This window comes from Hydractinia symbiolongicarpus, chromosome 3, assembly GCF_029227915.1.
Source record: "Hydractinia symbiolongicarpus strain clone_291-10 chromosome 3, HSymV2.1, whole genome shotgun sequence".
NCBI classification, from domain to species: domain Eukaryota; kingdom Metazoa; phylum Cnidaria; class Hydrozoa; order Anthoathecata; family Hydractiniidae; genus Hydractinia; species Hydractinia symbiolongicarpus.
The window spans coordinates 21,796,234-21,823,508 of record NC_079877.1 but is presented as its reverse complement, the minus strand read 5'-3'; the positions used below and the strand labels follow the sequence as shown (position 1 = coordinate 21,823,508).

Here is a 27,275-nt window from a genome sequence, read left to right as displayed (position 1 = left end):
TGGGCTTCGCTTTTAGGCTTTGGTTCCGCAATAAACACGAAAGATGAACTTTTTTTAATAAAGTGTGAGGTGAGCTTCATTATGGTTAAATTTCTGGTTCTCGCATTAAAAAGTATTTTTGAAATGAATACTTTTTTTAATACTAATATCTTATAATAATACTAATATACAATTTAAGATATATAGAATAGAAAGGGTTGCGGGAGCGGGGGACAGGGTCGTCTAGTAGGTTCCCAAGCGAAAATATAGCTAATGATATGAAATTGATGAACGTATGCAACTTGTAGTACCTGTCTGTACGTCTTAAAGAATACCTATTATCCTCAATATAGCTAGCTATATATATATATATATATATATATATAATATGCTCATGATTACATGGCTGTTATAGGTGCAAGATATTTATACTTTTCCTTGTCCTGTCCAGGATTTTGGACTAAGCGAAAGTGCAGCCATTGGGTTAGCGCCCCACTGCTCTGCCAACTGAGCTATCAGCCTAATAGTGACACGAGTTTGCAATTGCCTTTTCTCTCACTACAGGATCGAGCCCGTTGATGGTCTGAGGCCCACCACTTTAGTACATTCATTACCTTCATCAGCCCATAGCTATATATTATGTCTTCTGCCAGTAGTGGAGGTGATATCTATCAGCAAAAGTGAAAACTTGGACCAAGCAAGATTTGAACCATGACCATTGGGTTAACGTCCCATTGCTGTGCCTACTACTGAGCTATTGGTCTGATAGTGAGACGAGTTTGCAATTGCCCTTGCAATCTCTCACTTCAGGATTGAGCCCAGTTGGTGGTTCAAGCCCACCAGGACGAGCCCTCACTTATCTATAGATAATGGAGTATATGTACCAACGTTGTGCAGGAGACTGGGGCTCGATTCCCTGTGGCGACGATTCAACATGGGCAAGCAAATGTTACCATAGCTCCGGGTTAACCCAAGCCATGTGAGGGAAATTGGGGAAATGACACACTGTGTGGGCTGTTGGATGTTGCCGGCAGTTGTCTAGTGCAGCGCAGACCCTAATTGGGTCTGCGTAGCTTAAAATGAGCATTAAATATTCTAGGACTCCCCATCTAAGCCATGGCCCCCCTGGAAATAAAAGACAGGGTTTATAATATCCCTCAATATTTGTGAGGCTAGCCATGTAAAATATGCGCATCTCTCTCTGTAGCTATAATTTTATGCTAGCTATAAGTTAGTTTATGCTGGCTAGCTTTAGGTGTGAGTTAGGCTAAGAAGGGTTTCATTACATTTTAAGAAATATTTATATACTAGTCGATAAGGCCCATGGGAAAATCCACTTAGGCAGGAGAACAATGTAAAAATTAGTTATTTTAGACTTTTTGCTGATGTCAGTAGTGCATATGCAAAAAAATAATTGCCTTCATTGTATAGACCTTGAAATGCTGATAAAGAAAATTTATAGGATTATGTACTTTTGACAAACGGATGCAGAGATATCATTGTTTAAAGGTTTTTTGATGACGTCATTAACCCGTCCACGGATTTTCACGAAATATTATAATATCCCTCCTATCCTATATCCTATATCCTATAATATCAGACTAATAATACTTGATGTCCACGGAAACGGATTCTGGACCCAGGTTTGGGAAACTTACCCAAATTGGTCCCAGGTAGTCCCCAGTTACCCACGAGATGACGTCAGTTATTTCCACTTGTTTCCAAGTTATGTAGGTTGTTTTAGATTTTTTGCTGACGTCAGCAGTGCAATTACAAAAATATTTGGCGAAATTTAGTTTATTCCTTGCCTGTACTATGCAGATGTTAAAACGCTGACCAAGAAAATGTATATGATCATATCTTTTTGATAAGCAGTTAATGAGACATAAGGGTTTTAACATTTTGCTGATGTCAGCAATGGCCAGTCAAACCCCCCAAATTTTTTTTTAGAAATTTGTATACCTGCTGCCTTCATTGTATAGGTCCTGAAACGCTTATCAAGAAAATGTATAGGATCGCGTATTTTTGACAAACAGTTGCAGAGATATTAGGATTTGAAGGTTTTTCGATGACGTCATCAACCCGTCCATTCCGAAACGGATTCGGGGACCCAGGTTTAGGAAAATTACCCAAATTGGTCCTAGTTGGTCCCTAGTTACCCACGCGGTGAAAAATCATTGACGTCACCACCTTGTTTCCAAGTTATTTGGCCTCAAAGTTTTAGGTGCACTGTAATGGCTTCATTAATTTAATATAGGATATTGACATTAAAGTAGTGTTATTTTCGTCGCGTCGTAACGTCAGAAAATTTAACATATTAGACATGCATTTTTCGGCAACATCAAAGGAAAATGAAGACATCCACTTTGCCTGTCACAGACACACAGACAGACACACCTAGCGTATTATTATAGATTATGCTAGCTATACATACCCTTTCTAGATTCTCTTAAAAATACCCTGTGTATCTGAGGAAAGGTCACATGATATTAGTAAAAGTGACCTGTAAATCATGTGCAACTGGAAACGTCACAATTCAGGATGTCCCTGCCAATTCTTTTTTTCAAAACAAAACAAAAGCACTCCATCATTGTGTTTAAAACACAGTATCTCGCTTAATCAAAATATTACAAGAAAACAACTATATTAAATTCTAACTAACTAATATTTTTATGTCGAAATTTCAATATTTTTGATGTATAGGTAGAGACCAAATCGTATATAAATGCTAATACTCTCCATCGTACTTACTTTTTACTTATATATATTTGCGTTAATTAATGAGGAAATATGGGCTTTACTTTGATCTGCAAAAAGAGGAAACATAAATATTTTGAGGAAATGAGTGGCATTATGTATATCAGTAAGAGAAAAACTTTTAAATATATGCTGTCATAGTATAAATAAACTACACCTCCTATTTAAGCGTCAATTACATTATAGTGTCAATTACATTATAGCCTGCTGGGTAATAAGAAGAATATGTTTTTCCTTAATTCATTTCATTGAACTCTGTATTCCTGGCAGTTGGTCAATATATACCATTGTAATACAAGTTAGTGAGATCGATAGGAAACAGTGCTGATGTCAGCGAATCAATGGCCAAAATCACAGTATAGATTTTTTAATTCTTGTTCCATATTCTGTTATCTTTCCACATATGTCTCTAGGTAAATTATATGTTTTATTGTAAAAGTCTTTACTGGCCAGTTTATGCCATAGCCAAAATATATGTTCTTTGTGTTGAAAGTCCCTTGCTTAAATATGCTAGAAACAACATTAATCAATCTTTCCACTGCTTATTTTGATTGTATACGTTTTAATGGGGCTGTTTGCAGCCAAATACTTTCTCTGAAAACGTGATATTTTATAAACCCTTGTTAAATAATTATGGTTTTATCAACAAAGATAAATTTTAAGTTATATACTTCTTCTATTAAAGTACAAATCATGATCCACCATGGAATAAAAGCCATATATTAGCATTCAAAATATAACAAAGCGTAGTTACGCTGTGATTTGCTTATTTAAGCTTTATTAGACATTTAATTTGATGGTAGTAAAATAGTGTAACAGCATAAAAGGTTTTCCCTGACTGTATATCTGAATTAATTAGCAAAAACTATTTAAGATTCGATATTTGGAATTACATACGACTAATTAGCACAACTTTTATTGTAATTTAGAGTTTTTAAATTTTATAAGAGTTTGACTGTAATATTCAACACTGTTAATCTGAGTTTTATTGTTACATGGCGCATCATTAAAGCTGTGTTTTTGGGACAAAAGTTTAAAGAACAAAGAAATCAACGATTGACCACACTATACATGGCTGCCATTTTGTTTTCAAATACGTGTTGTAAACTGTCATGGATTGTTAGCTCCAGTGTATGACTTAATTATTTGTCTGTCTGTTGTGTTTTTTTTAAAACACTTTTTTTTAAATTTTTTTTTTACCACCAACCTGACGTTTAGTTTTTTTAGGAAAAGACCATAGAATTATTAACAACAACAATATTAGTCAATCAATAACACGGTTAACAGCAAACAGTAACATTTTCCTAATTGCTCAGTTGTGCCAATGTGCATCGTATTTGAATGCTGTTGTTGAGAAATTTTTTAATTACATGAAGATTGTAAAAACCGATTGGCAGAGTTATCTCAATAAAAAAACTTGACACCGTGTAAGAATCAAAGGTACCAGTTTATCTGAATTTGCAAAAGAAGGGTGTGGCCATGCAGTTTCTCTTTGGGGTGAACGAAGAAGCGCTTTTTTGTGGTAAACTAACTATCAAGCCGAAGTAAGGAAAAAAACCCTCCAAAATTCACTAACAATTATATTGACGAGTTACTTGACTCATCTATAGCAGCTCAAAAGGAGAATAGATAAATTTCAAGTTGTGGAGTGCCTGGTAGTTAGGTAGTTGTCAAGGAGAGAGTTGGAGAGTTGCTAAATTTCACAGTAGCTCAGGGCATGTTGGAAGCATTCTAATTGGTTTCTTGAAACAGCTTGATATGTCATCGAGGAGAATTTTTACTATAAATGCATTTAGTCATGCATTTTAGTGAAAAAAAATTCTCCTTCACAAATATCTTTTATAACATGTTTTATTTTTGCGGAACTGCCAAACCATTCCTGCTTTTGTTTTTTCTTTTTCCACAAACAATAGCTTTCATCTCCCAACAAGTTTAATACACAAGCAATAATGCACAACTTCCACAATGTGATAGTGAAAATGTTGAAAGTTACTCGGACCACTTTGAAGGATTGTCTTCTAGAAGCTTCTGATGATACCTGTGGGTGGACGAAAGAACCAGATAGACATATGATGTTATGTTTTCGGTTTTATAAATGTTCATCCTTTGCAAAGTTTTTTCTATTGAAATAAATTAATGAGGTATTGTTTAAACTAAAGATTTGAGCATATTTCTTCGGTTTCTAATCACAACCAGTGCTAGTCCGCTTTTTTCTTTTACCATTATCCCTTCTACTGCTATAGCAATAACTGCAATGAAAGATATAATTGTTAATGTTAATGTTAATGTATATAATGTTCTTTATTTGGGATTTATTATGAAAATTTTTTTTAAAAAAACTTATATATTTAACTTAACGTGTAGACAGGTGTAATACCTGCAACTGAACGTTTTTTTTACAACTAAACGGTCCGTTTAGACTTACCGTGTATTTTGGCCTTAAGTCAGGTGGTTGTAATAATGAAGGTGTCTTGGCTATCAAGTAGGAGGAGAAAAGGCTAGCTGGAAGTAGTTGAAAAGTGGCCTTGTGGGATTTGCAAGAAAAGGGTTGGTAATAACTCAATTTTTTGTCTGACTTGTAAGTATAGGGTACATAAGAAGTGCAGTTGTATTGGAAGAAGGGTAAGAGCTGACATTTAGTTTGTATGTAAGTGTTGCAAAGGTGAGATTATAGACAAAGAAGCATTGTCAGCTTTAATGATATGCAACAGTGGCTTGGTAAGTATAGTTGAGAAATTCTGTTACTTAGTTGATTTGCTGGGTAGTAAAGTTGGTGTTGGAATAAGTGTTACAGTACTGGAAAAAGGTTAACATATCGAGCGCGCAACGTGCGTGGACTCTCTCAATACGCGATGTATATACCGCGTTTATAATAATACGAAACAATTAAAATAAATTGTGGTGATCTATCGAGAATCTAGTATTGTGACAATATCCGTCTCGATGTGTCGCGATGGTAGCTGATAATGAGAATAGAGAGAAAGTTTTTTTTATTTCAAACTCATCTCTTTTCAAACTCATCTTTTTATTTTATTTTAAATAGGTGTGTATTATAAGAAAATTTTAAACTTTCGTATTTATTAAAGTATTTCTAGCGTATCTTTTTCTAACGCTACTTTTCGTTCTTAAACTTTGAAAATGCGATCTCTAACGAAGCTTTTTTGTCGCCGCTTTTCGTTCGTAAACTTTTAAAATGCGATCTAAAAAACTTTTCTATTGCCGTTCTTCGTTCTTAAATTTTTAAAATGCGATCTATCGAAGCTTTTCTATCGGCGTTCTTAGTTCTTAAATTTTTAAAATATGATCTAAAAAAGAAAGATTAATGCTAGCTGTATACCCTAGATTGTTATGCATAAGTTAAAAAAATATAACACAAAGGAAGTATAATGATATTTAAACATCCGCGATCATTGTTGAATACACTCTTGTTTTTAAAATAGTTCTGTTATGAAAAAGTGTTAATGACCTCGATAGCTTCGAGAATGACATCGAGACGGATGCATCGCGAAGCCCTCCTGATACAATTTAAAAGTAAAAAAACGTCTATCGCGGATCGAGAATACCGCAGATAACTTCAAAAAAGTTCAGAGAGTTACTTCCTTTACTGACTATTAAAGTCTTATCAATTGAGCTAAAAGGTAGATTGTATGAAGCCTGTGTAAGAAGTTGCATGTTGCATGGTAATGAGACACAGGATCGAATAGGGTTAAAGATGTTATACAGAAGATTGGGTTGATTGGAACACTTGAAAGAATGGAGAAGGATAATTGGGTAAGAAAGAGCAGAGACTTGATAGTTCCTGGGGCAAAGCACATAGGTAGACTGAGAAAGACTTAGCAGAAGGGAATAAGGACAGACCTAATGTAGAGGAATTTGAGTTTAGATCTGACACAGTCTAGAACACATTGGGAGAGAGTTATTAACGTTAAGCTTAGAGTGATGTTGATGATGATTCCCTTGGAACATGAACAACAATAGTTCCATACTTTAAACTTTTGACAACATATTTTTAAAAATTGACAGATTCACAATCAAGAAAAATTCAGATAAAAGCCCAGGGCGGCAGGAATAGAGTATTTGATCTTTTTTCTGCTCTGAATTATTTTTCTCTGCTTTTTCAATTTATGAGAAATTTAGAAAAAAAATAAAAGCATTCTGATCGGGTGTTTTAACTGTTTTGAATTTCTAACTGCCACATATATATATAGGGTTTTGTTTACTAAACTCTCCTCTTCTTCAAGTGTTGTTTATAAGTATCAGTATAAAAATATAAGCCTATAAAAAGAAAATGGTTAGCTAGCCGAACTATTGCTTTTTTGGGGTATATACAGATTTTTAAGAATTTAAACCCAAAGCTTGCTGAATAAAAATAAAACCACTTACACTTTGTTGCATCATGACTGACTGAAGAAGACAAACAGCAATCTTGCCAAGCATAAAGTTGTAAAAAGAAAGAAAAATAAAATGTATAGAACTATAAAGTAAAATTAACAAAACCTTATACTTTGTTAATGGCGTAATATCAGACAGCTAGTATAGCTATTCAGGATTAAAGTGATTTTTTTAATATGTACTTACAGATGGAGAGCGGGACCTTTAATTAGTCACCAGCAATAGTAGCAACTTACTAACTTACCGACTACCAACTCTTCAACTACCGAACTTCCTGACTATAAAAGTTTTCATACTCGCTCAAAAGAAGACTTATCAGGTTTCCTGATTTTCCTTTGGCGGCGGTGATTCAATATGGGCTGATTGAATGTAACCATAACCCTGGGTTAACCCAAGCCATGTGAGAGAAATTGGGGAGATGGCACACTGTGTGAGCCGTTGGATGTTGTAGGGAGTTGTCTGGCGTGGACATTGGTGCTTTAACTCCCTGAGCCCCCGCCACCGCCCAGGACCCCTCCTGCCTATTCTTGCTTGTTATATTTGCTTTGCATATGTTTATGACAGACGACCCTGAATATTCTGGTTTTGTGAGCTTCTTTACTAGAGTGTATAATTCTACAATTTGTTAAGATTAAAACGTTTTTACAGCAATACTAAAGTAATTTAAAATCCTAAGGAAATTCAGAATTTTGTTAAAATATAAAGAGTTTTGAACTAAAGAAGTTCTCATATATAACAGTTTTTATACTGAAGGAGCTGAAAAGTTTGTTAAATTTAATAATTTTGTGAATTCGACTTTTCACATTTTCTACATACAAAACTTTCTAAAACAGTCTGGTTACTTCTATACTTCCAAGATTTCTTTCTTTAAATCTTAATAAAGCATGGTGGAACTTCATTTATAGTTGCCAATATTTAATAATTCTATCTGTTTAGTAAAGTGACATTTTTCGTGTGTTATTGTAGCTTGGGAAGGAGCCCAAAAATTTTGGTTGTATCTGTATTTTTATTGTTTATCAGCTACACTTTAGTAACCCAAGATGTTTGCATATTCTAGTAAAAATAAAACAATGAGAGTAAAAGATGTAATGATGGTGGTGCAATGAAAGAACAAACTAGAATTTTAAAGAGAAAACGAGGGCGGCCAAAAAAAAACGTGACATGCAGTGAAACAAGGAAAATTATTCCATTGTATCCAAAGTTAGGTAAGCTGTCATTATCCTTAATTTCAAAAATATATACATTTAAAAAAAACATTTGTAGTATTTTGATGACTCTCCTGTCAATTTAATACCACATATGTGACAAGAAAGTTGTGTTTTGCTGTTTTAACGCTCCTCTGGGTGCAGATTTTGTTAATAACTCTTTTATCTAATTTGCATAGATATTCTACTCATTTATCTGCAACACGCCATCATGTTAACTTAAGATTTATTGCATTTAAGAATTATTTTTCTAGTGCTTTTTTTTCACAATTTTTTTTCACCTAGAGCATACCCCTTTACCTCCACATCAAGACTGCATGGTTAGAAAGAAATCTCCACAAACATTACCACAATATAGTATTGTAGAATTTGAAATATCGAGTGATTCTAAAAGTCCTGACAAACATGAAAATGTAAGTCATATTTAACCTCTGTAACCATATCGACTATGTTGTTCTATAGTAGCTATGTGCTTTTATCAAGTAAACTGGGAATTAATTTTAATCTATCTATAATCTATTTCCTGCCCAGTCACCAGTGTGTTAAGTGGTTCATACAAGTTTTTATAAGCAATTAATTCAGTTTGAAACTTAATATAAGACCACTAAAATTTAAAAAAGTTTTTGACAGTAAAAGAAATACATAATTCTGGGATAAAAATTCTGATAAAGAAATTTTTTTTTTGCAACCTAAAGAATTGCCCTGAAATGTCAAGTGACTCTGTAAGTAGGGCTCTGCCTATCAAGTAAGAAAAACGATCTTCACCACGTTGAGATGTTTTTTATTGGACCTACCATTATCATTAGTTTTTTCTGATGTTTTGCACAAAGAGAGAGAAAAACATACCCTACATACCCTCGAATGTGACAAAGTCATTTTTTTAGAAAAAAATCCTATCAGGTCAAAAATTGCAGATTTATGCACAGAACTTCTCTCTGCTGCAGAATATGTTTCCTTGCGTTTTACATTTCTGGTTGATTTTGCCAAGTTGCTGTTAAACTTAACGTGCCATTGGAAATGTTATTAGAATAAAATTTAATGTCCAGCAAACGTAGATTATAAAAGATAACAAATCAATATACTTTGCAATAGTGTGACTCTCCACAATGAATGACAGGCTGTATTTCCTGTTCATAATTTTTTTCCTTAAAAAATTATTGTTTTAAAAAAATGGGTCTTAGGCCCCATTTGGGTCCTCTAAACTATTCTAACTGTTATTTTCCCCAAAAAATTATTCTTATGCTCAATAAACGCAGAACACACAAAAAACAGATTTAACGTCCTACTTTGTATAAAATTGTAAAATGGTTGTTTCACTCTTTTCATGTTTCATAGATGTAATAACGTGATAGTTTATGCAGCGTCTGCAACTTGTTTTTAGTTTAGTATTATTTGAGTATTAATTTATTAATTTTTAGATAAATGTTACCTTCTTCGATAGTTGCAAAAGATGCAACAGGATATTAAAGGTCTCTGTTTTGGCGATGTAATGTTTTTTAAACTAACTTCTAATTAAACATTTGTTCATGACAGCGAGTTTATGCTTTCCACAACTTACAGAACTTAACAAAATCTAAGATTAAGAAGAATTTAAAAAATAATAATAATAATTTGCTCTTCCAGTTTCACAGGGCTTTCTCTGCTGATAAAACGGTATAATAGTTAAAATCAAACCATGGCCCGCCCTTTCTTGTCCAATTTAATTTAAAAGGGGCTGCAAAACGGACTGTTTGACTTTAGTGACTTAAACGAAAGTCGAGCTAATGGCTGTGAATAAATTTATGAGCAGTGAGGACAAAAGAAACATATAAAATTATTTTAAATATCCCAATGAACAACTAAATATACCTAAGAAATGAGAGAAAAGTTCTCTACGTGTAATTGATATACATAATTTATTTAATATAAGCACTTAACATGCCATTAAATCAAACTTTCTAATAAAATCAACTTCAAACTTTTTTGAACTAGCTAGCTAGCTATCTTTTTCTAAGTTTTGCATAGAAACATACAAGATTGTTGCACATAAAGCCAGTCGAAGCAATAACGATGACTTTATAATATTTTTAGAGGTATTAATTACCTTCTTAAAATCTAGTAACATCATTTTTATCAAATATAGGTCCTCGTGTTGTCTCTGTTTCCTCGTAAAAACAAACTTTCGATTTACTGATATCAAATATATTTCACAGGCCATAGCTCATAGCACCAAATGTTTTTTTTTTTAGAAAAGAGCAATAAAAAAGTAGCAAGTAAAAAGTAATTGTTCATAAACAGGTTGTCTGTGCAGTTGTGGACTGCGTGTAATTACTTGTACTTAGTCTATTTATTACACACTATCATTCAGAATGTGCAAGGATGGAAAGTAACGTCCATTACGGATAGCTAACTTGAATTGGTTATTACTACTGGTTATGGTTATTAAAGGGGCTACACCAGTAGCACCTTTAATAACCAATTCTAAATGCCCAGAAACAACGCACCTAACCCCTTTAAGAAATCTACGTTCTGCTCTGGATGAGTTTTAAAACCACAAGAGTTTACTTGTTTCAAAAAAGTTAGAAATTTCCCATAATCTTATATTTCTTAAAATTATGTGTATAAACAAAACCGTGTACACGAGATGCATCTTAATTATCATTACCCCCTAATTAAGGGATCTGAGAACCTTGTTGAAACAGCAGTCAGAAAAAGAAATAGTCAACAATCACCATGTAAATATATCTACTTAGTAGTTATTCAAACTAGTAGCTTAGTTAAACTTTATGTAGACTTTGCTACAGCTTGTACTGATCAATTTTACTGTTTAATGTTGTTTAATTAAAGAAGTCAATATTTATGTAAGTCAAAAAACCCGGTAAAAAGTCCACTTAGGGAGAAGATCAATGGAAAAAATATAGGTTGTTTTAAGACTTTTGCTGACGTCAACAGTACATATGCCAAAACATTTTTGCCGAAATTTGTTTCCTATTGCATTTAATGTGTAGCTAGAGCTTGAAATGTTTACGCTACAACACCTGGTTTTATTTCAGGTCAAAACCGATGATGGAAATATCCAAAAACAATGGTGAGATTTTTTATTTAATTTTTCGCTGTCAACAATCGATCTTTGTAAAAGTTAATGCTTTTGTGCGAAGATGAATTATTGTTGATTTAAAAAGAAGTTGCCTATTTAGTTAGAAACGAGGATTATCCAGTTAGAAACGTGGATTATCTAGATAGAAACGAGGATAATCTAGATAGAAACGAGGATAATCTAGATAGAAATGAGGATAATCTAGATAAAAACGAGGATTATCTAGATAGAAACGTGAATTATCTAGTTGGAAACGAGGATAATCTAGATAGAAATGAGGATAATCTAGATAAAAACGTGGATTATCTAGTTCGAAACGAGGATTATCTAGATAGAAACGAGGATTATCTAGATAGAAACGAGGATAATCTAGATAAAAACGAGGATAATCTAGATAGAAACGAGGATAATCTAGATAAAAACGTGGATTATCTAGTTGGAAACGTGGATAATCTAGATAGAAACGAGGATAATCTAGATAGAAACGAGGATAATCTAGGTAGAAACGAGGATAATCTAGATAGAAACGAGGATAATCTAGATAGAAACGAGGATAATCTAGATAAAAACGTGGAATATCTACATAGAAACGAGGATAATCTAGATAGAAATGAGGATAATCTAGATAAAAACGTGGATTATCTAGTTCGAAACGAGGATTATCTAGATAGAAACGAGGATTATCTAGATAGAAACGAGGATTATCTATTTCGAGTTATAAGATGTGATTTATTGAGTTAGAAGGATTGGGTTGTCATGGTCGTCGCTTATATAAAAATATTTTAAAAATTTTTCAGGACACGAAAGAGAGATAGAAGTAGTCATAACGCAGGTGAGTGAGTCATATTTTCTACATTTTAGGTTAACAAAGGTTAATCAGTACCGAATTTTGATTAGGTAATACCTACTGTAATTTACTTAATGGAAGTCAATGATAATGTTTGGTTAGTAAGGTTAAGGCTGGTGATAATGGGTGTGGTTATCAGTGAAATATGAAAGTAAAAATCACAAGTGGCACGGGAAATGTGGTTGGCGTGAATGCTTTGTGATTACCGTATTAATGTATCGTTACTGTTGTAGAAGAGAAAAGGAGAAAAGCAAAAATAAATGGCTGGATTTCTAAATTAGCTGACTTGTTATGTCAAATGCCTGCCGACAAAAAGGTATGTTGTTCTGTTTTTTTTTTGTTTTTTTTTTGTAACTACAGTAGAGGTAATTAAACGTGTCTCCCTTACGCTTACGAAGAAAAAATTGTCGCTCATTTTAGGGGACGACGGCTAGTTCCATATAGCAGGAATACTACTTAGTCTAGGTCCTAGTGTAGCGGGGTATTCTATCTTAAGTGGATAGAGGAATTTATTCGGAAGTAGTGATCCAGGGCCGTAAGTAAAATGGTAGTAGCTCTTTTTGAACTGTACAAACAGCTGCATTTGATTTACTCAATGTTGATAAATTTCCTTTCTATTTCCCGAAAATATGGTCCTTTAGATGTGTGAAAGTGATTATGTATCTAAGAATGTGCAGTTTCGTTTGTTTTGATTTTGCTTCAAAAAATTTGTTTGGAAGAAAAGTAGAAACAGTTCCTATTTGTAGCAGCGAAATATTTGTATTCAAAAATATTTTGAAATAATGCTTACATTCAGTATTTTGAATGCCGCAAATTCTTTTACAATTCGCGTTGTGAAAATCCGCCTTAACTTTTCTGTATAATTTTACAAACGCGTAGCACTAGAATTAATTATTTATGGCGTTTTGAATTAAAGGAGAAATAACCCTATAAACCTATCAGTTTTTGTTTTGCGAAATACACATGCGAAGTCCATAGAATAACATTAAAACGAGATTTGTTGTGAGCTCATTTCAGGATGGTGGTTGTTTTCATACAGTTTTTGTTATGAATAACAAGAAGCCGATCGGCATCAGACTGGGAGATATTACAGTTGTTTCTTCGGGGGTGTGGTGGAAAAACCGACAGATAACTATGGTGATAGACCTCACCCTCGTTCCCAGAGTTCTGTCTCTTTTTTGGTATTCTGTGGGTAGCAAGACTATCATACCAAAAAAGAGACAAAAGGCCCTGAGAACGAGAGTAAGGTAGTTCTGTTAACATAGTTTCGGGATTCTAAAACTTGTCATCAGTCCTGTTCGAAATTCCAAATATACATTTGATTTTTAACGAGGCTGTGCAATATCGCTTCCAGGACATTATCATCATGTTCCATAGACGGTAAAGTTCCATCTGTAACCCAGGACGATTCGTCTAGTCCTACCTTTACAAAAATGGCTGCTTAAGGTCAAAATTGACAAAAGTGAACGTTAACTATCGTAACAAAGTTCGTTTGACGATACGGTACAAAATAGCCATGTTTTTTACTGATTTGGTAGTTTCGCAGTCGAACTGTAGATAGATGACCACGACCCTGTACCATTTTCTCGTTTCCGTTGCCCATGATAGTTAGCAAGAGCGCGGGATTATGAATATGGTTTCAAGTCTGCGTTTTGTGGATTAGAAGGAAGGAAGGAAGTAAAAAAAATCAAAAACAAAAAAACAAACATATGAACTAACCTTCATTAGGTTGACCTTGCTGGAACTTCTATAAAGTAACTAAAATATAAAATATAAAGTGTTAGTCCAGCAATATTGGTAAAAAAAAATTGTGAATGGAGAATTCATTGTCCAAAATCCAAAATATTGGTTTTATGCGCACATTGTGCATTGGAACAGACTTAAAGCAGCTATCATTGTGAGATACAATATTTAGAGTATAAAATAACAAAAGAACAAATATAACGTTTTTTGTATCAATTAAACATTTTATTTATGAGCAGAAGTTGTGCATAAATGTACTTACTTGGTGTTGATGGTCCAGGATTATTCATTACTTAGTGTGCTATAAAAGAGTTATTATTAGAATCGTAAAACAATAGCATCATGGTCAGAAAAGTACAGACTATAAATATGCGAATCAACTATTCCTTTCTCAAGAAACTGATTTTTGATACAAAGATGGTCACTTAATTTGTACATGCAATTTCGTTTATTTCTAATAATGCACTGGCTTGCAGCTTAAATAATAGATTCCCAACATGGCTGCATGCTGAACCAAGTCTAAACAGAATGTGGGATATTAGAGCTACGTTGCCTAATATTTTATATATACAATATTTAATAACCTGCTTACCCAGCCATGCATGTAAAGACCCAGCCTTCCTTCTTATGTAATGCAACCCATACTTCATATAGTTTTTATTTTTGGCCTTGTCTGACTTGGTAAAACCTAAAAAAAAAGACAAATAAAGCATTTTAGAGGAAAGCAGTCGTAAAAAATAAAAAGCTAACAAATATAGCAAAGACAAACAAACCTCTGATTTAATGTAACAAAATTCGCTTTTTGCATCAATGTTATGATAATAGACGTCTTGTACATGACCACATAAAAAAGTTGTATGAATCGAATGATTTAAATGCGTTCACCGGCTCGTGAATGATCCACTACTCGGACTTTTTACTAAGTACATATGGATATCTCCAAATGTTATATCTGGTAAATACTTTGGATCGTTTTGCCAGTCTTTTTTTAAGAAAAAAGAATCTAGCAATACCTCATCATTGGCTAGGGTGAGCTTTTTAATATATACGAAGTTTTCTCATCTTTATCAAGCGAAAGGAAATAACTTGAATCTAACCACATGGCGTCCTAGCTATTTCCTGGCAGCAACGACAAACAGGCCGGTTAATTTCGTCAAACGTATTTTTTATGTAAACCTTATGTGGCTTATGAATTAGAAATGCACTATACATAAACTTGCGCTCGCTGTTTTAATCCTGCCAGGGTCCGTAAAATATAAAAAAATGACGTCACAACGCAAGCTGTCTATTACAAGATGCATTAGATAGTGATATACAATAACCTTACCAGATAAATATTTTACCAAACATGTATTGGTTAAAATCAAGTTCACAGACAGTCCTAGAAAGGTCCAGGGTTGATAAAATTGACGAAGTATTTATGAGTGCATCGCCCTGTTCAACACGCATTCTAAGTTATTTGAATTCTAGATGTTGACACCTTTGAACTTGGAAAAACAAATTGCAAAGAAAGATATACAAGAACACTGAATTCCTTAAGTGTTTCCAAATTTACTATGACCTTGGTGAAAAGAAGCACGTACTAAGTGAATGAAAGCATGAGAGCTACCAGTGTTTGCATTTTAAAAGTCCCATTAAGTAAGTATTTTAAGTAATGTTTGATATTGTGAAGAGGGAGAGATAGATCTGTATGCACTATCACACGTTCCTCTAATCTCCGCAGAATAAACAAAATCTGTGCAAAAACAATAATAAAAATATACATACGTTTGTTGCTTGTTCGCTTCACTGGTGGCCTGGAGGCTTGAACCATGGATTACGCGGTTTTTAAGTTGCTAGCATATCATTGTAGCCAACAGACAACCTAATATGCAACGAAAACAATCCGAAAATTTTGACGAGCATGCAAAACAAATGCTAGCCTCTTTAAAACAACCTGAACAAACCTCCAATGTTCAAATTAAGTACACTTCTTCAGGATAGTCTTTGAGTATGTGAGAAAATAGTTAAAAATGATATCGCAGGCGCGTGACTCAAGCAACTGCCCGGTACTATCGCAAACGAGGGGATGCTCCTGAGTTTGAGCGTTAGCGCTGCTCATTTCAAGACTGGGGTATCTCCCAGTAACAAATTGTTTGTAGATTTGTGCGTATTTTTTGATATGTTAACCATCATGTAGCCACGTTTTTAGAATAATGTGAATATTCTTTAATAGGTCAGCAATCATTTTAAAAGCGCTATTAGTATTATTAAACTAAGTTATTGTTATTTTTACCAATGTTGCTTGAAAAATAAAATAAAGTACCTTGGAGACACGGGGTAAATGTCCGCAACATCACCAATCTTGACAAACAGATACAAGCTATTATTACCAAATATTAATTATTAGATTGTATGACAAACTAATTGTGCAAATGATACAAGTAAACAAACCATATGTGCACTACTTCGCTGCAAATTAAAAATGTGCTCCTAACTAATCTCGTTTTTATGTTATTCGGTATTTTGCTATGTATATTTCGCGGAACAAAAACAGATTTTATTTATTTTAGTTGTAAATTCGTGATAAAGTATTATAACAAAAAATAGCATGTGTTAATGCGGATATTTAAAGTCTGAAAATAACCTTTGGTAAATAAAATTATTTGAAAAAAATTTGAATTAATTTTAAAATGGTTACTGCCACCTTTCTGGTGTTCAAGTTGTTATAATCCCATAAAACCTTCTTTTGTCGGATTGTTTTTGTTTTTATACTGTATTTCCTTAGAATTAAGATAGCTGAGAAAAATCTAGATTACTTCACGCAATATCGAATTTTATTTTATTTAATTAAATTTAGAGTAAATGTTCCGTTCTCGAGCGTGCATTTCTATACATCAACGAAAAAGAAAAACAAGGTTTGTATAATGCAGTAGTTCTATCCTTACAGCTTTAACAGTTTATTTATGCCTTTGTGGTTAGCCACTTGAAATTGTTCAGTATACAAAAGCCGATATAAAAAACAACCGTTTTTATTGTTTATAGAAACAATTCCTTAACGAAAGGGATGTTTTCGCCATCTTATCCTTTTAACACTTCAATTTAATCTTTTTAAAAATAGCTGTATTCAGTATGTCTGTTTGTGCGCAAGAAAAACGTTGTGCTACGGAAATACGACATCTGCGATATCTAAAGGACGGGCGACCCTGTGGATTTTTCCACTGGATACCGGCTAGTCTCTTTAATAATAGCCGTATTTTGTCTGTGTGTCCGCGAAAGCCGCGTCCCGTAACGGAAACACGAAATTTTAAAAATACGCACCAATACCAAATGCGATATGTTTTTGTCCACTTTGTTGCGACGATTAAATTTAAAGGACGGGCGAACCTGTGGATTTTTCCACGGGCTAACGACTTCTCTATAATAATAGCCGTATTTTGTCTGTCTGTCACGCAAAACGGTAGCGGCGGCTTCTTTGATCTTGCAAAGTCCTTGAAAAAACATGATTTGAAATATTTTATTTTGTTATATGTTATTATGCTATTTGTTTTTATTCATTAATTAAAAAGAATAGTTATGGTTAACATTTTCAATAGATGTGTTTTTAAAAACAAAAAACAAAATTTTATATGTTTTGCATGTTAAGATTAACATATTTTCACGTTTTCTAGCTATGTAGAATTCTGAAACTAACGAATTTTAAGATTTAGGCTACAAACGTAGATCTTGAGGGAGCATGACTAAGTTCAGCTTTGGTAAGCTAGCTGGCTAGTTTAATTTATTGCTAACCTTGTGAAGTTTTAATGCAGCTAAGTATAAGAGCTTCTTATCTTAGCCGATTAATTTTTCAACTTTCACGGTAACTTTCTCGCAAAATAAAACATTGTTCAAACCATTGTTTTTGCATTATCTAACAGAGTAAAAAAGGCTGTAAACTGTGTTTTATTTTTAAATTTTTGAAAAACTTTTTCACAAAATAAAATTGCTGAGTGATTGTTTTAGCTGCACATAGTGTTTAAAGTTGGATATAGTTTTTTAAAACAGGGTAATATGCCTATACGTATGTGCGACACGGTATACCTTACTAACTGAAGTTTCGATAAAAAATTTTTTGGAGAAAAAGTATTTTTACCTATATGGATGTGCAGCATTATTTACCTAGAGTAATTGATCAGCTCGAAGTAACATTCATTTTTGAACTTTTACCGGGAACATTTTCCGAAAAATAAAAAAACTTGGTCAGCTGTTTTTGCTATGACTGCGGTAACTAAATGTGCAGGAAAATTAATCTCTTAAAAAATGTGTTATACCCGAAACACCATAATATTTAGGAATTATAGAAAACTAATATGCACCTTGTTCTTTTTTAAGAAAATTTGGAGAATTGACCGTAATCAAGCTTTGTTAGACTGCATCTTTATGTTTTGTTTCAGATGTGCCACAGAAACTGTTATCACGTATTAACGATTTGGAAATGATCATCATAAAATTAGTAAAATTGCTACGTCAGCATTCGGTAAACATTCCTGATGACATCAAAGTCGTGACCGATAATCCGTCTTTAGCGAAAGAAATTATGATACAACCCGCTTCACCACAACATGCTTCCTTGTCGAGTACTTCCGCTGTCACAGATGCACCTATGTCTTATAATTTCATTCTTGTAAATGCACCCTTATTCAGTGCGCCTCATTTCAGTAGTGCGACTGGAAACTCACAGTTGTCCAATGTTTTGACCAATATCAACGCACACCAATGTAATAACGTCTCGAGCGCTAAAGCCCAACTAACAAGCAACCAAATTGTTGGTGCCACATCTTTGCCTTGTATCAGTTCTCCTTTGAAAAGCAGTAGTTCGGATGTTCTCACGCGTCAGACTTGCGCAACCAAAGTAGTGTGTAGTACGAGGAAGCATGTTTCACAGGCAAAAACAACATCAAGCACGTCAGGAAATAATAGTAAAGATAATGAGAAGAATCTATGGCGGCCTGTTTCGTCCCTATTACCAATATCTACAACCTATAAAAATGATGCATTTCTTCATGTTACAACAGAAACCAAGAGACATTCTGCTGTTGCCTCAGGCAGCGGAGTACAAGACGCGCTTGTTAGTCTGTCTTCGGGAAGAGAAGATGAGAAAGAAAAACTGGAATTACCTTGCCACGCTCCCAAAAATCCAATTGTTTCGCTAACGAAATTAAATACCAATTTGTCAATGAACCCCAGCGATTTGACGCCGGAGGTTCTGCACCAAGGTGTTTTAGAAAAAAGTATTGTTAATCCTGAAAATAGGGCCAAGACGGAGAAGGCCTTGAAATTTTGGAACAAAGTAGCCTCTCCCACACAAAGTTTTGGAATAGACAGTCTGCTGGTTGAAGAACCTGTTAAAGTGAACTCTTGCCCCGACAATGTTGTTTTCACTACGCCCGTCTTATGTGCAAGTATTACGAATCATGAAAAAAGTCACGATCAGGTATGCACGTCATCAATGTCGTCATCATGTTCACAAGGATCTCGTTTGTCGAGTAGTGGTCATACAGTCAAAGCGTTGTTAGAACCAAACACGATTAACTGTGTCATACAGAATACCAAAATGATTAATTTACAATCTGATTTGCCTGCTAAGAGTCTCAATGCCTCCACAACACAACACATCACAAATGTTTCAACATCGAGTAGTATTTCTGGCAATGACGGATCTTCAAAACGTTGGGGAAATGTGTTGGTGAATGCTCATAATAGTGACATGTTGCTGACGTCATTTGTCCTAGAAAGCAAGTTTACGAACAAAAACAAACCTAAACGAAATGAAAAACAAGGAATAAAAGATAAGAATAAAATAAATAGTTTTTTAAAAGGAGTAGGATCATTGTCAACGGTAGAAAACACAACAATAATAACAACAGCAACAAAGAGTTCATTACCTGTAACATCCACAACATGTCGATGTATTAGTGAAGTAGTGAAGCCACTTATAACAAAAGCTGTGGCAAGCTCATCTAAAGGGAACAGTCTTGCTGATATGACAACATCAGCAGGTTTATGCTGTAACAGTGCGTCCGCTGCTAAGTTATCTTTCACCTCGCCAATCAAATCCAAATTGACTGGCTTAAAAACAACTCTTACGTGTACTGTGGTTGGGACAAATACACACACAGACAGTACCAGTCAGGAAAACTATTTAGTAAAGACTTCATCAGACCACTCCAATGCTGTCCTACAAATAGATGTTATTAACTCTGGAAACTCGATTATTACCAAGAAGAAAGCTAATGCGGTATACCCACGCACAATGAATGATCGAACTGTTAAGAATAAATGGTTAGAGATGGAAAAGACGGACGTTTCCATCGCCTTTACAATATCAGATCGTAGTAACGAACAATGTTCAAGTCCCGTGATCTGTTTCCCTAATATTGGAAGGCCACGGAAAAGAAGTATGTGTGATGTGACTGACCTCTCCCAGTCAAGGAAAATCTCTCAAAACAAAGGGGGAGACGTAACGTCTTCCAGCGATTTTTCTGCCGAGTCCTTATGTCAGCCAGCAAGTAAAAAGCATTGTGATTTAAAAAAATCTTGTATAAACGAATCAAAACAACATCAGAAAATTAACAACGTGAAAGCCAGACAGAAAACACGTGCTATTCATAACCCAACAAAGCAACAGCAGCGACAACAACAACAAAATATTCCCCGTCAAAAACTCAACCATCAACCAGATTTACAATTCCCAACGTCTCTACCAACTATACTAAATATATTTGCACCAGCCCCTGTTCCAACAACCAACATGCAACAACAGAACATTCAGCCTGGTTTCTCCAACTTCTCCGCAGAGGCTCTAGTGAATAACACATGCAACGTAATGAGCAACGGTTTACAAGAAGCGAACTTTCACGAAAATATGTTAATGGCTGCAAATTTTACAAATTTCTCTGCTGACACTCTTATTTCCGGCCAAGAATCGAACATGCCTTACGCAATCGACAATCTTATTGCCCAAAATAACGTTAATCAAATATCCAACTACTGGAACCAATGGCTTCCCCAAGAAATGTCGTTGAACGAACCAATGTTTCAAAATATGTCAAACATACAAAATAACATGCAGCGAACTCGACAGAATATTGCGACAGAATGTAGTCCAATAAAAAGCATCATGAGTATATTGCAATCTTCGCCAAACAGCAACCCTGAATTGCCATTAAACAACATTAACACCTTACCGCAAAAAAATAATCGGGTGGATCACCGTGGGAGGAGATTATTTAACCTTTACCAAAACAACTTTCCCGAAAATATTTGGAACAATAAACAACCATACACACAAAATCATTTGTATCAGTTGAACACTGAAGCCACCAATGAAAATGCTATGTTTACACATCTTAGCAACATAAACTGTAATAATGCAAGTAAATATGTTGGAATTGGCAACATTGAAAATTATAAGGTGGACACAAGAATAAACAAAGAAAAATGCGGACCAACTTATGGTTCTTATTCACTTCTAAATTCTTCTTAGTAGTTTTAAAAATATTATATAGTATTCTTTTCAAAATAAAGAAATCTTTTTAAAATGAAGTATAATATTTTCATGACAAACGAACTTTGAGGTGTATTTACAAAATAGCTATGTTCTTAAAGAAAATTGCGAGTGATAAGTGATATTGAACTTGAAATAAAGATATTTTTAGCAAATTTTAGGATTTAAATGGCTGCGAGATTCTGGTAGACGTTGATTTAAAATAAAGTAAAACTTTATATCGGAATAAAATATTCTGCAAAATTCGTTTTAGAAGCTCGATTCGCGAATATGTTACGCACAATTCTCTTCTCTGAAGTATCTGTTTTTGTCAACAAGAATGGAAATGATAGCTGGTAGCTAATTTTAATCCTATTTGGAACCACCATTGCTACCAGGTGTAGTAACATCAACAATTTTACTGTCTCGTGTTTGCTCAAAATGGACCATGTTTTTTGTTTAATTTTGGTACTACGGTGGGACATCTTAAGACGGATAAAAATGTTAATCTGCTTTCGCTTTCAGGTTTGTTCCTAATTTGTTTGAAATGTAACATACTGTCCACCACAGCGATTCTCTAAAGGTGTGCGCAAATGCGTCAAACTTTTCATCAAACTCCATCAAACTACCGAGTTTGATGAAAATTTTGATGCATTTGAGTTGAACCATCAAACACGATTTTTTCGAAAAAATTAGAAAAGAAGAAAAAACTTGAGTTTGATGAAGTTTGATTAAGTTTGATCGTGATCAGACTTTTCATCAAACAAAATGGGTTCATCAAACCGAGTTTTGCTGTTTGATGGCTGTTTGACGCATTTGAGTCGAATTTCATCAAACAGTCATTTTTAATAACCGCGATGAGTGCAAAAAACATCAACAGTGGAGGGTCTTTCGAACGTTTCTAACGTCTTTCAAACATTTTCGACTTTCGAATACTGCTTTTGATATTCCAAAACAAAAAAACATGCTCATTCCATCATTCATTGAACGTTGAACAAGACAAAATGGAAACGTCAGAAAGTGAAACAGAGATCAAAAATGGCGATTTGTTTGCCAAAAAAAGAAAGAGAAGAAGAAAACGGCTGCTAAAAAGAAAAAAGAACTAAAGCTAAAAGTTGATGATAAAGCCAAGGCCGCCAAAGATTAGACAGATGAAGAAACTTCTGAACTCATCGAATTGCTTGAAGTCAACCTTTGTTTGTGGGATATTTTCCATAAGAATTACACAAATCGTGATTCAGAGGGATTAGCATACTCAGAAATGGCAATGTCTTTGAATACCACCGTCGATTCAGTAAAGACAAAGATAAACAGTCTGAGAACACAGTTGGGAAAAGAGCTTTCTAAGGAGATCGATTGCAAAATTATGGAAATTCACATAAATGAACATTTCTGGAGCTGTGATAGTCTTTTTGCTACAAAATTTATGTTGCAGATGTATTTTCATAGCATGATTCGACACAAAGACAGTTATTTTTCAAAATATGAGCATGATTGGAGTGAATTGTCATTTTACGAAAAAGCTCTTGCAGTGCTCATTAATGCTAAAATACTTAAATTAGTGATTTGGACTCGTAAAATAAGAGTTACTGATGGGGGAAATTTGAAAGAGGAGCAAGTTTGAACAAATTTTAGAGTAGATATTGAGTAAAGTAGTCTTCGTAATAAAATTAATTTTTTACATAACAATTAATCCGATACATACAATTTATTAACATTTTAAATAGTGTGAACTGTAATATAAACACTTAATATGAGAAAATAGACTAAAATAAGAGCAATTTTGGAGCAAATAGTCATTAATGATAATACGCTTTATGCTTTTGCACAAATTAACATTTACACATCGGATTATAGATATTCAATACTTTTTCTTGGTGCCGGTTTTCTTGAGAGTGATCTCTTTTTCTTTCAAGTTGTCATCCACAATATTTAGCATATGTGAAAAGTCCTTTAAGTAATTCAATTTCGAAATTCTCACTTCGTCTCTCCCTGATCTGCGGTCGGTGCTGACAATGGAGTTTTTTTGCTGCAACCAAAAATCGTGAATGATTTGATGAGTTTCTGGTGGTAATGAACGTCTTGCACAAAAGGTGTTCAGGGGGTGGACGAGCTATATGTCAGCAATTGGTACGCTACCAAAGGCTAGCGTTCTTGTACCGGTCATTGGTGCTTCGAAAAGCACAGACACTGAAGAGAATGTATTTGCAGGAAGTCGGTGAAAATGGAAATGATATTACTTCACCGCAAAATAAAAGGAAGGAACTTGCTGAAAAGAAACTCGATTTACTTTCGAAGTGTACTGACGCTATTACAGCCAATTCAAAGAAGACAGCTCCCGATGAAGAATCGCAAAAGTTTAAAATGTCCGCGTTTGCTGTTTACATGACGAAAAACTGTCACAATTGAATAAACTTGACAAAAGATTAGCCGAAAAACGCATTTCAGATGTTTTGTTTGATATCGAAATGGCAGAGGATGCTTCGCAGGGTGTAGGCCGCCCTCACCCATTTAGCTATGCCACAGCCATACCACCAACTCAGCATGTCAAGACCTATGCCCATTATTAATCATCAAGTTGCAGCTGGTATGAATCAACAGGTTGTAATACCCTCTCCTAGCTTTGTTGACTTACAGTCTCAAACAGAACAATCTTATATGGATATGATGAAAACATAATTTTTAGTTTATTTTGTTATCTTTTATTTTATGAGTCAAATAAAGTATAAAGGAATAAAAGAAAGAAAGCAAAAACACTGAAACACATCAAAATTAGTGTTCTTTAAAATATTTTTGAAATTTTGTAAATGAATAGGCCTTCAATCATTTCGAATGTTTTGATAAAACGTGTTTGACGAGTTGACGCAAATGGAAAATTCGATTTCATCAAACATTCGCAGCTTGATAAAATTTTCATCAAACAGTTTGATGAACAGTTTGACGCATTTGCGCCCGCCTTAAGGGCAGGTGTATTACTTGACAGGTCCAGAGGAACACATTCTTGGATAACAAAATTAACCATTCTCGACCCCAGAGCTCTGGTCCCGTCTGTTCACATGATGAAAATACCTCACTATAATTTTGTGACTCAATGCTGTGTTTGTAAACTACCTTATGAGAAAAAAAGTTTGACCACGAAAAGATTGCGAATTCGTGGTCAAAAAAATTGTAAATTACGGAACTAAAGATTGCGAATTAGTGACACAATGCATGTGTAATTCTCTATTTGCAATAGTTTGGTCAGTCATTAAAAAGGTCTCGATCTGGAACACCGGCGATCTAGATCATGTTCTTTCCGAGGAACAAAATTGTATACAGGCCTAGGTTACACTAACCAGTATTTAAGTATGTCTGAACTTCCAAACCAATTAACGCTTCAAAATGAAGCTGTACTAATAAAAGGGTTAGAAAATAGTTCTCATATTATCAGAGATGGACTGATAGCTCTAACTTGCATGCGTATTGCTCGTGAAGTTCTGATAAAGGACACGGAATGTCTTGCATTATTGGTGGCGTAAGTTTTGCTATAATTTGGGGGAATCCGCAAATTTTTTTGTTCGATCCACATAGTCAAAACAGTCGAGGGCAAATAACCGAATGCGGTAAGTCGGTCCTTTTGAAATTTGACTCGTTGCAACAGGTTGAATACTACATACGCGAAATATTGTATCCCCTGTGCAAGGAAGGTGTCTCGAGACGCAATATTTTAGGATAGTAGCAAGTGAAGAGAAAAGGTGTAACACTATGTTATCCTTTCGTCGAAAACGGAAACTGAGTCAAAATAGAAATTACCGTTAATCACAAAGTGGTCGGGAGAAACAGAAAGAGTCAACAACAACGTATAAGAAAACAGAGCGGAGTCAAACAAGACAGAAAGAGTCAATGACTAAATAAAAAAACAGAGAGGGGTCTCACAACTCAGAAAGAGTCAATGGCCAAATCCAAAAAACAGAGCGGGGTCAAACAACTAAAAAGGAGTCAATGGCCAAATCCAAAAAACAGAGCGGGGTCAAACAACTAAAAAGGAGTCAATGGCCAAATCCAAAAAACAGAGCGGGGTCAAACAACTCAAAAAGAGCCAAGGACCAAATACAAAAAAACCGAACAAGGCCAAGCTAGGCAAAAAAAACTCAATAGACAAATATGGGAAAACGGAAGACGGTCAAGATATACAAAAGGCTGCAAAAACACGATACACATCTGCGCGCAAATTTAAAACGAAGATTGACGAATTCAAGCAATGCATTGAGAACGGACCCTTTTACGTTTGCGTTATATGTAATCGTTCATTGTATAAATGGTCTGTAAAAATGTTTCACCGTATTGATTATGCAGGAGTTTCAGAAGAACATTTTCTATATGGAGTACAAAGTTTTGATAATAAAGAATACATATGTACGACATGTCACTTAAAACTCAGCAAGGAAAAAATCCCCGCGCAAGCTTTATCTAAAAATTTTCAAATATTTGACCCCTGAAGCAATGTGTACATTGCGACGCTTAGAAAAGATTATTATATCCAAAAGAATTTTATTTAAACGCATTGCAATAATGCCAAAAGGTCAGTGCCCCAAAATTAAAGGGTCAATCTATAACGTTCCAATAAAAGCTGATGAGATTAGTAATATCTTACCAAGAGGAATGGAAAATTATGGCGTAGTGCAAGTTTCATTAAAGAAGAAATTGAATTTCAAATCTAACGTTTACCTGGAATCAGTAAGGCCAGATGTTATTCGGGATGTCCTTTACTATTTAAGGTGGTGAATCCTTTATATGCAAATATTGAAAATAATCTTGCAAACATATCGCCTTCCTGGGCTAATTTAGCATCTGATTATGAATGTAAAGAAGGTAAAAACAAAATAAAAATTGATTTTGTATGCGAACGTACAGTAAAATCAATGAGTAAATGTACTAGTAACGTTAATCCTGAAAAAAATTCTGAAGAAAACGAGTCTGTTGAACGAGCATCGCTTATCTTGCCAAGAAACGTCTTTTGTCTCTAATATTCCACGTGAGCATATTGATGACGGGAGTGTTGTTATTGCTCCGGGTCAAGATAAAATTCCCATACCAATAATTTGTGATCAACATTGTGAAGAACTGGCACATCCTTATTTATTTCCAACAGGTAAATTCGGATATCATGCAGAAAGAAAAGTACGCCTTTCCCCGACCAAATATTTTAACCCACACCTGTTAAATTATAAACAGAAGTTTGCCTCGGATACTGATTATATATTTTTTGCTCATGCAGTAACTCAGCATCTTAATTTGAATAGTCGCATAAACATCGCTATGCAAATAAGAACTGACGGTATTACAGCAGGAATGATGTCCTCAAACTTTAAAGAAACTGTTAAATCATTTATAGCTAGTGATGACGCTTTCACATTTATGAACACATTAAAAGGAACTTCGGCATATTGGAAGCGATTTCTCTTTGAAGATTTAGCCATGGTAAAACAGTTAGGACTTCCGACATTTTTATGACCCTTTCTTGCGCAGATTTAAGATGGAATGAACTAGTTAAAATTATAACTAAATTACAAGGGAGTGATAGTACTAAAGAAGAAATTGAAAATTTAAATTACTTTCAACGAACTGAGATTCTTAATAGCAATCCAGTTCTTTTAGCAAGACATTCCCAATACAGAATTGAGACGTTCTTTAAAACCATAGTTGTCAACGGGCCATTAGGTAAAGTAAACTACTACGTCATTAGAGTTGAATTTCAGGTAAGAGGTAGCCCACACATTTACTCTTTATTAT

At 34.4% G+C, this 27,275-nt stretch overlaps 1 protein-coding gene across 1 annotated transcript; it reads left to right on the top strand.

Moving 5' to 3' along the window:
* LOC130636194 (uncharacterized) lies at positions 1–21,558 on the top strand. Its single transcript, XM_057445836.1, has 8 exons — positions 1–69; positions 8,186–8,333; positions 8,619–8,746; positions 11,366–11,400; positions 12,207–12,241; positions 12,490–12,572; positions 16,839–16,896; positions 18,412–21,558. The coding sequence occupies exons 2-8, from the start codon at positions 8,231–8,233 to the stop codon at positions 21,501–21,503; spliced, it is 3,534 nt and encodes a 1,177-aa protein (XP_057301819.1). The 5' UTR covers positions 1–69; positions 8,186–8,230; the 3' UTR covers positions 21,504–21,558.
* The last annotated feature ends 5,717 nt before the right edge of the window (positions 21,559–27,275 follow it).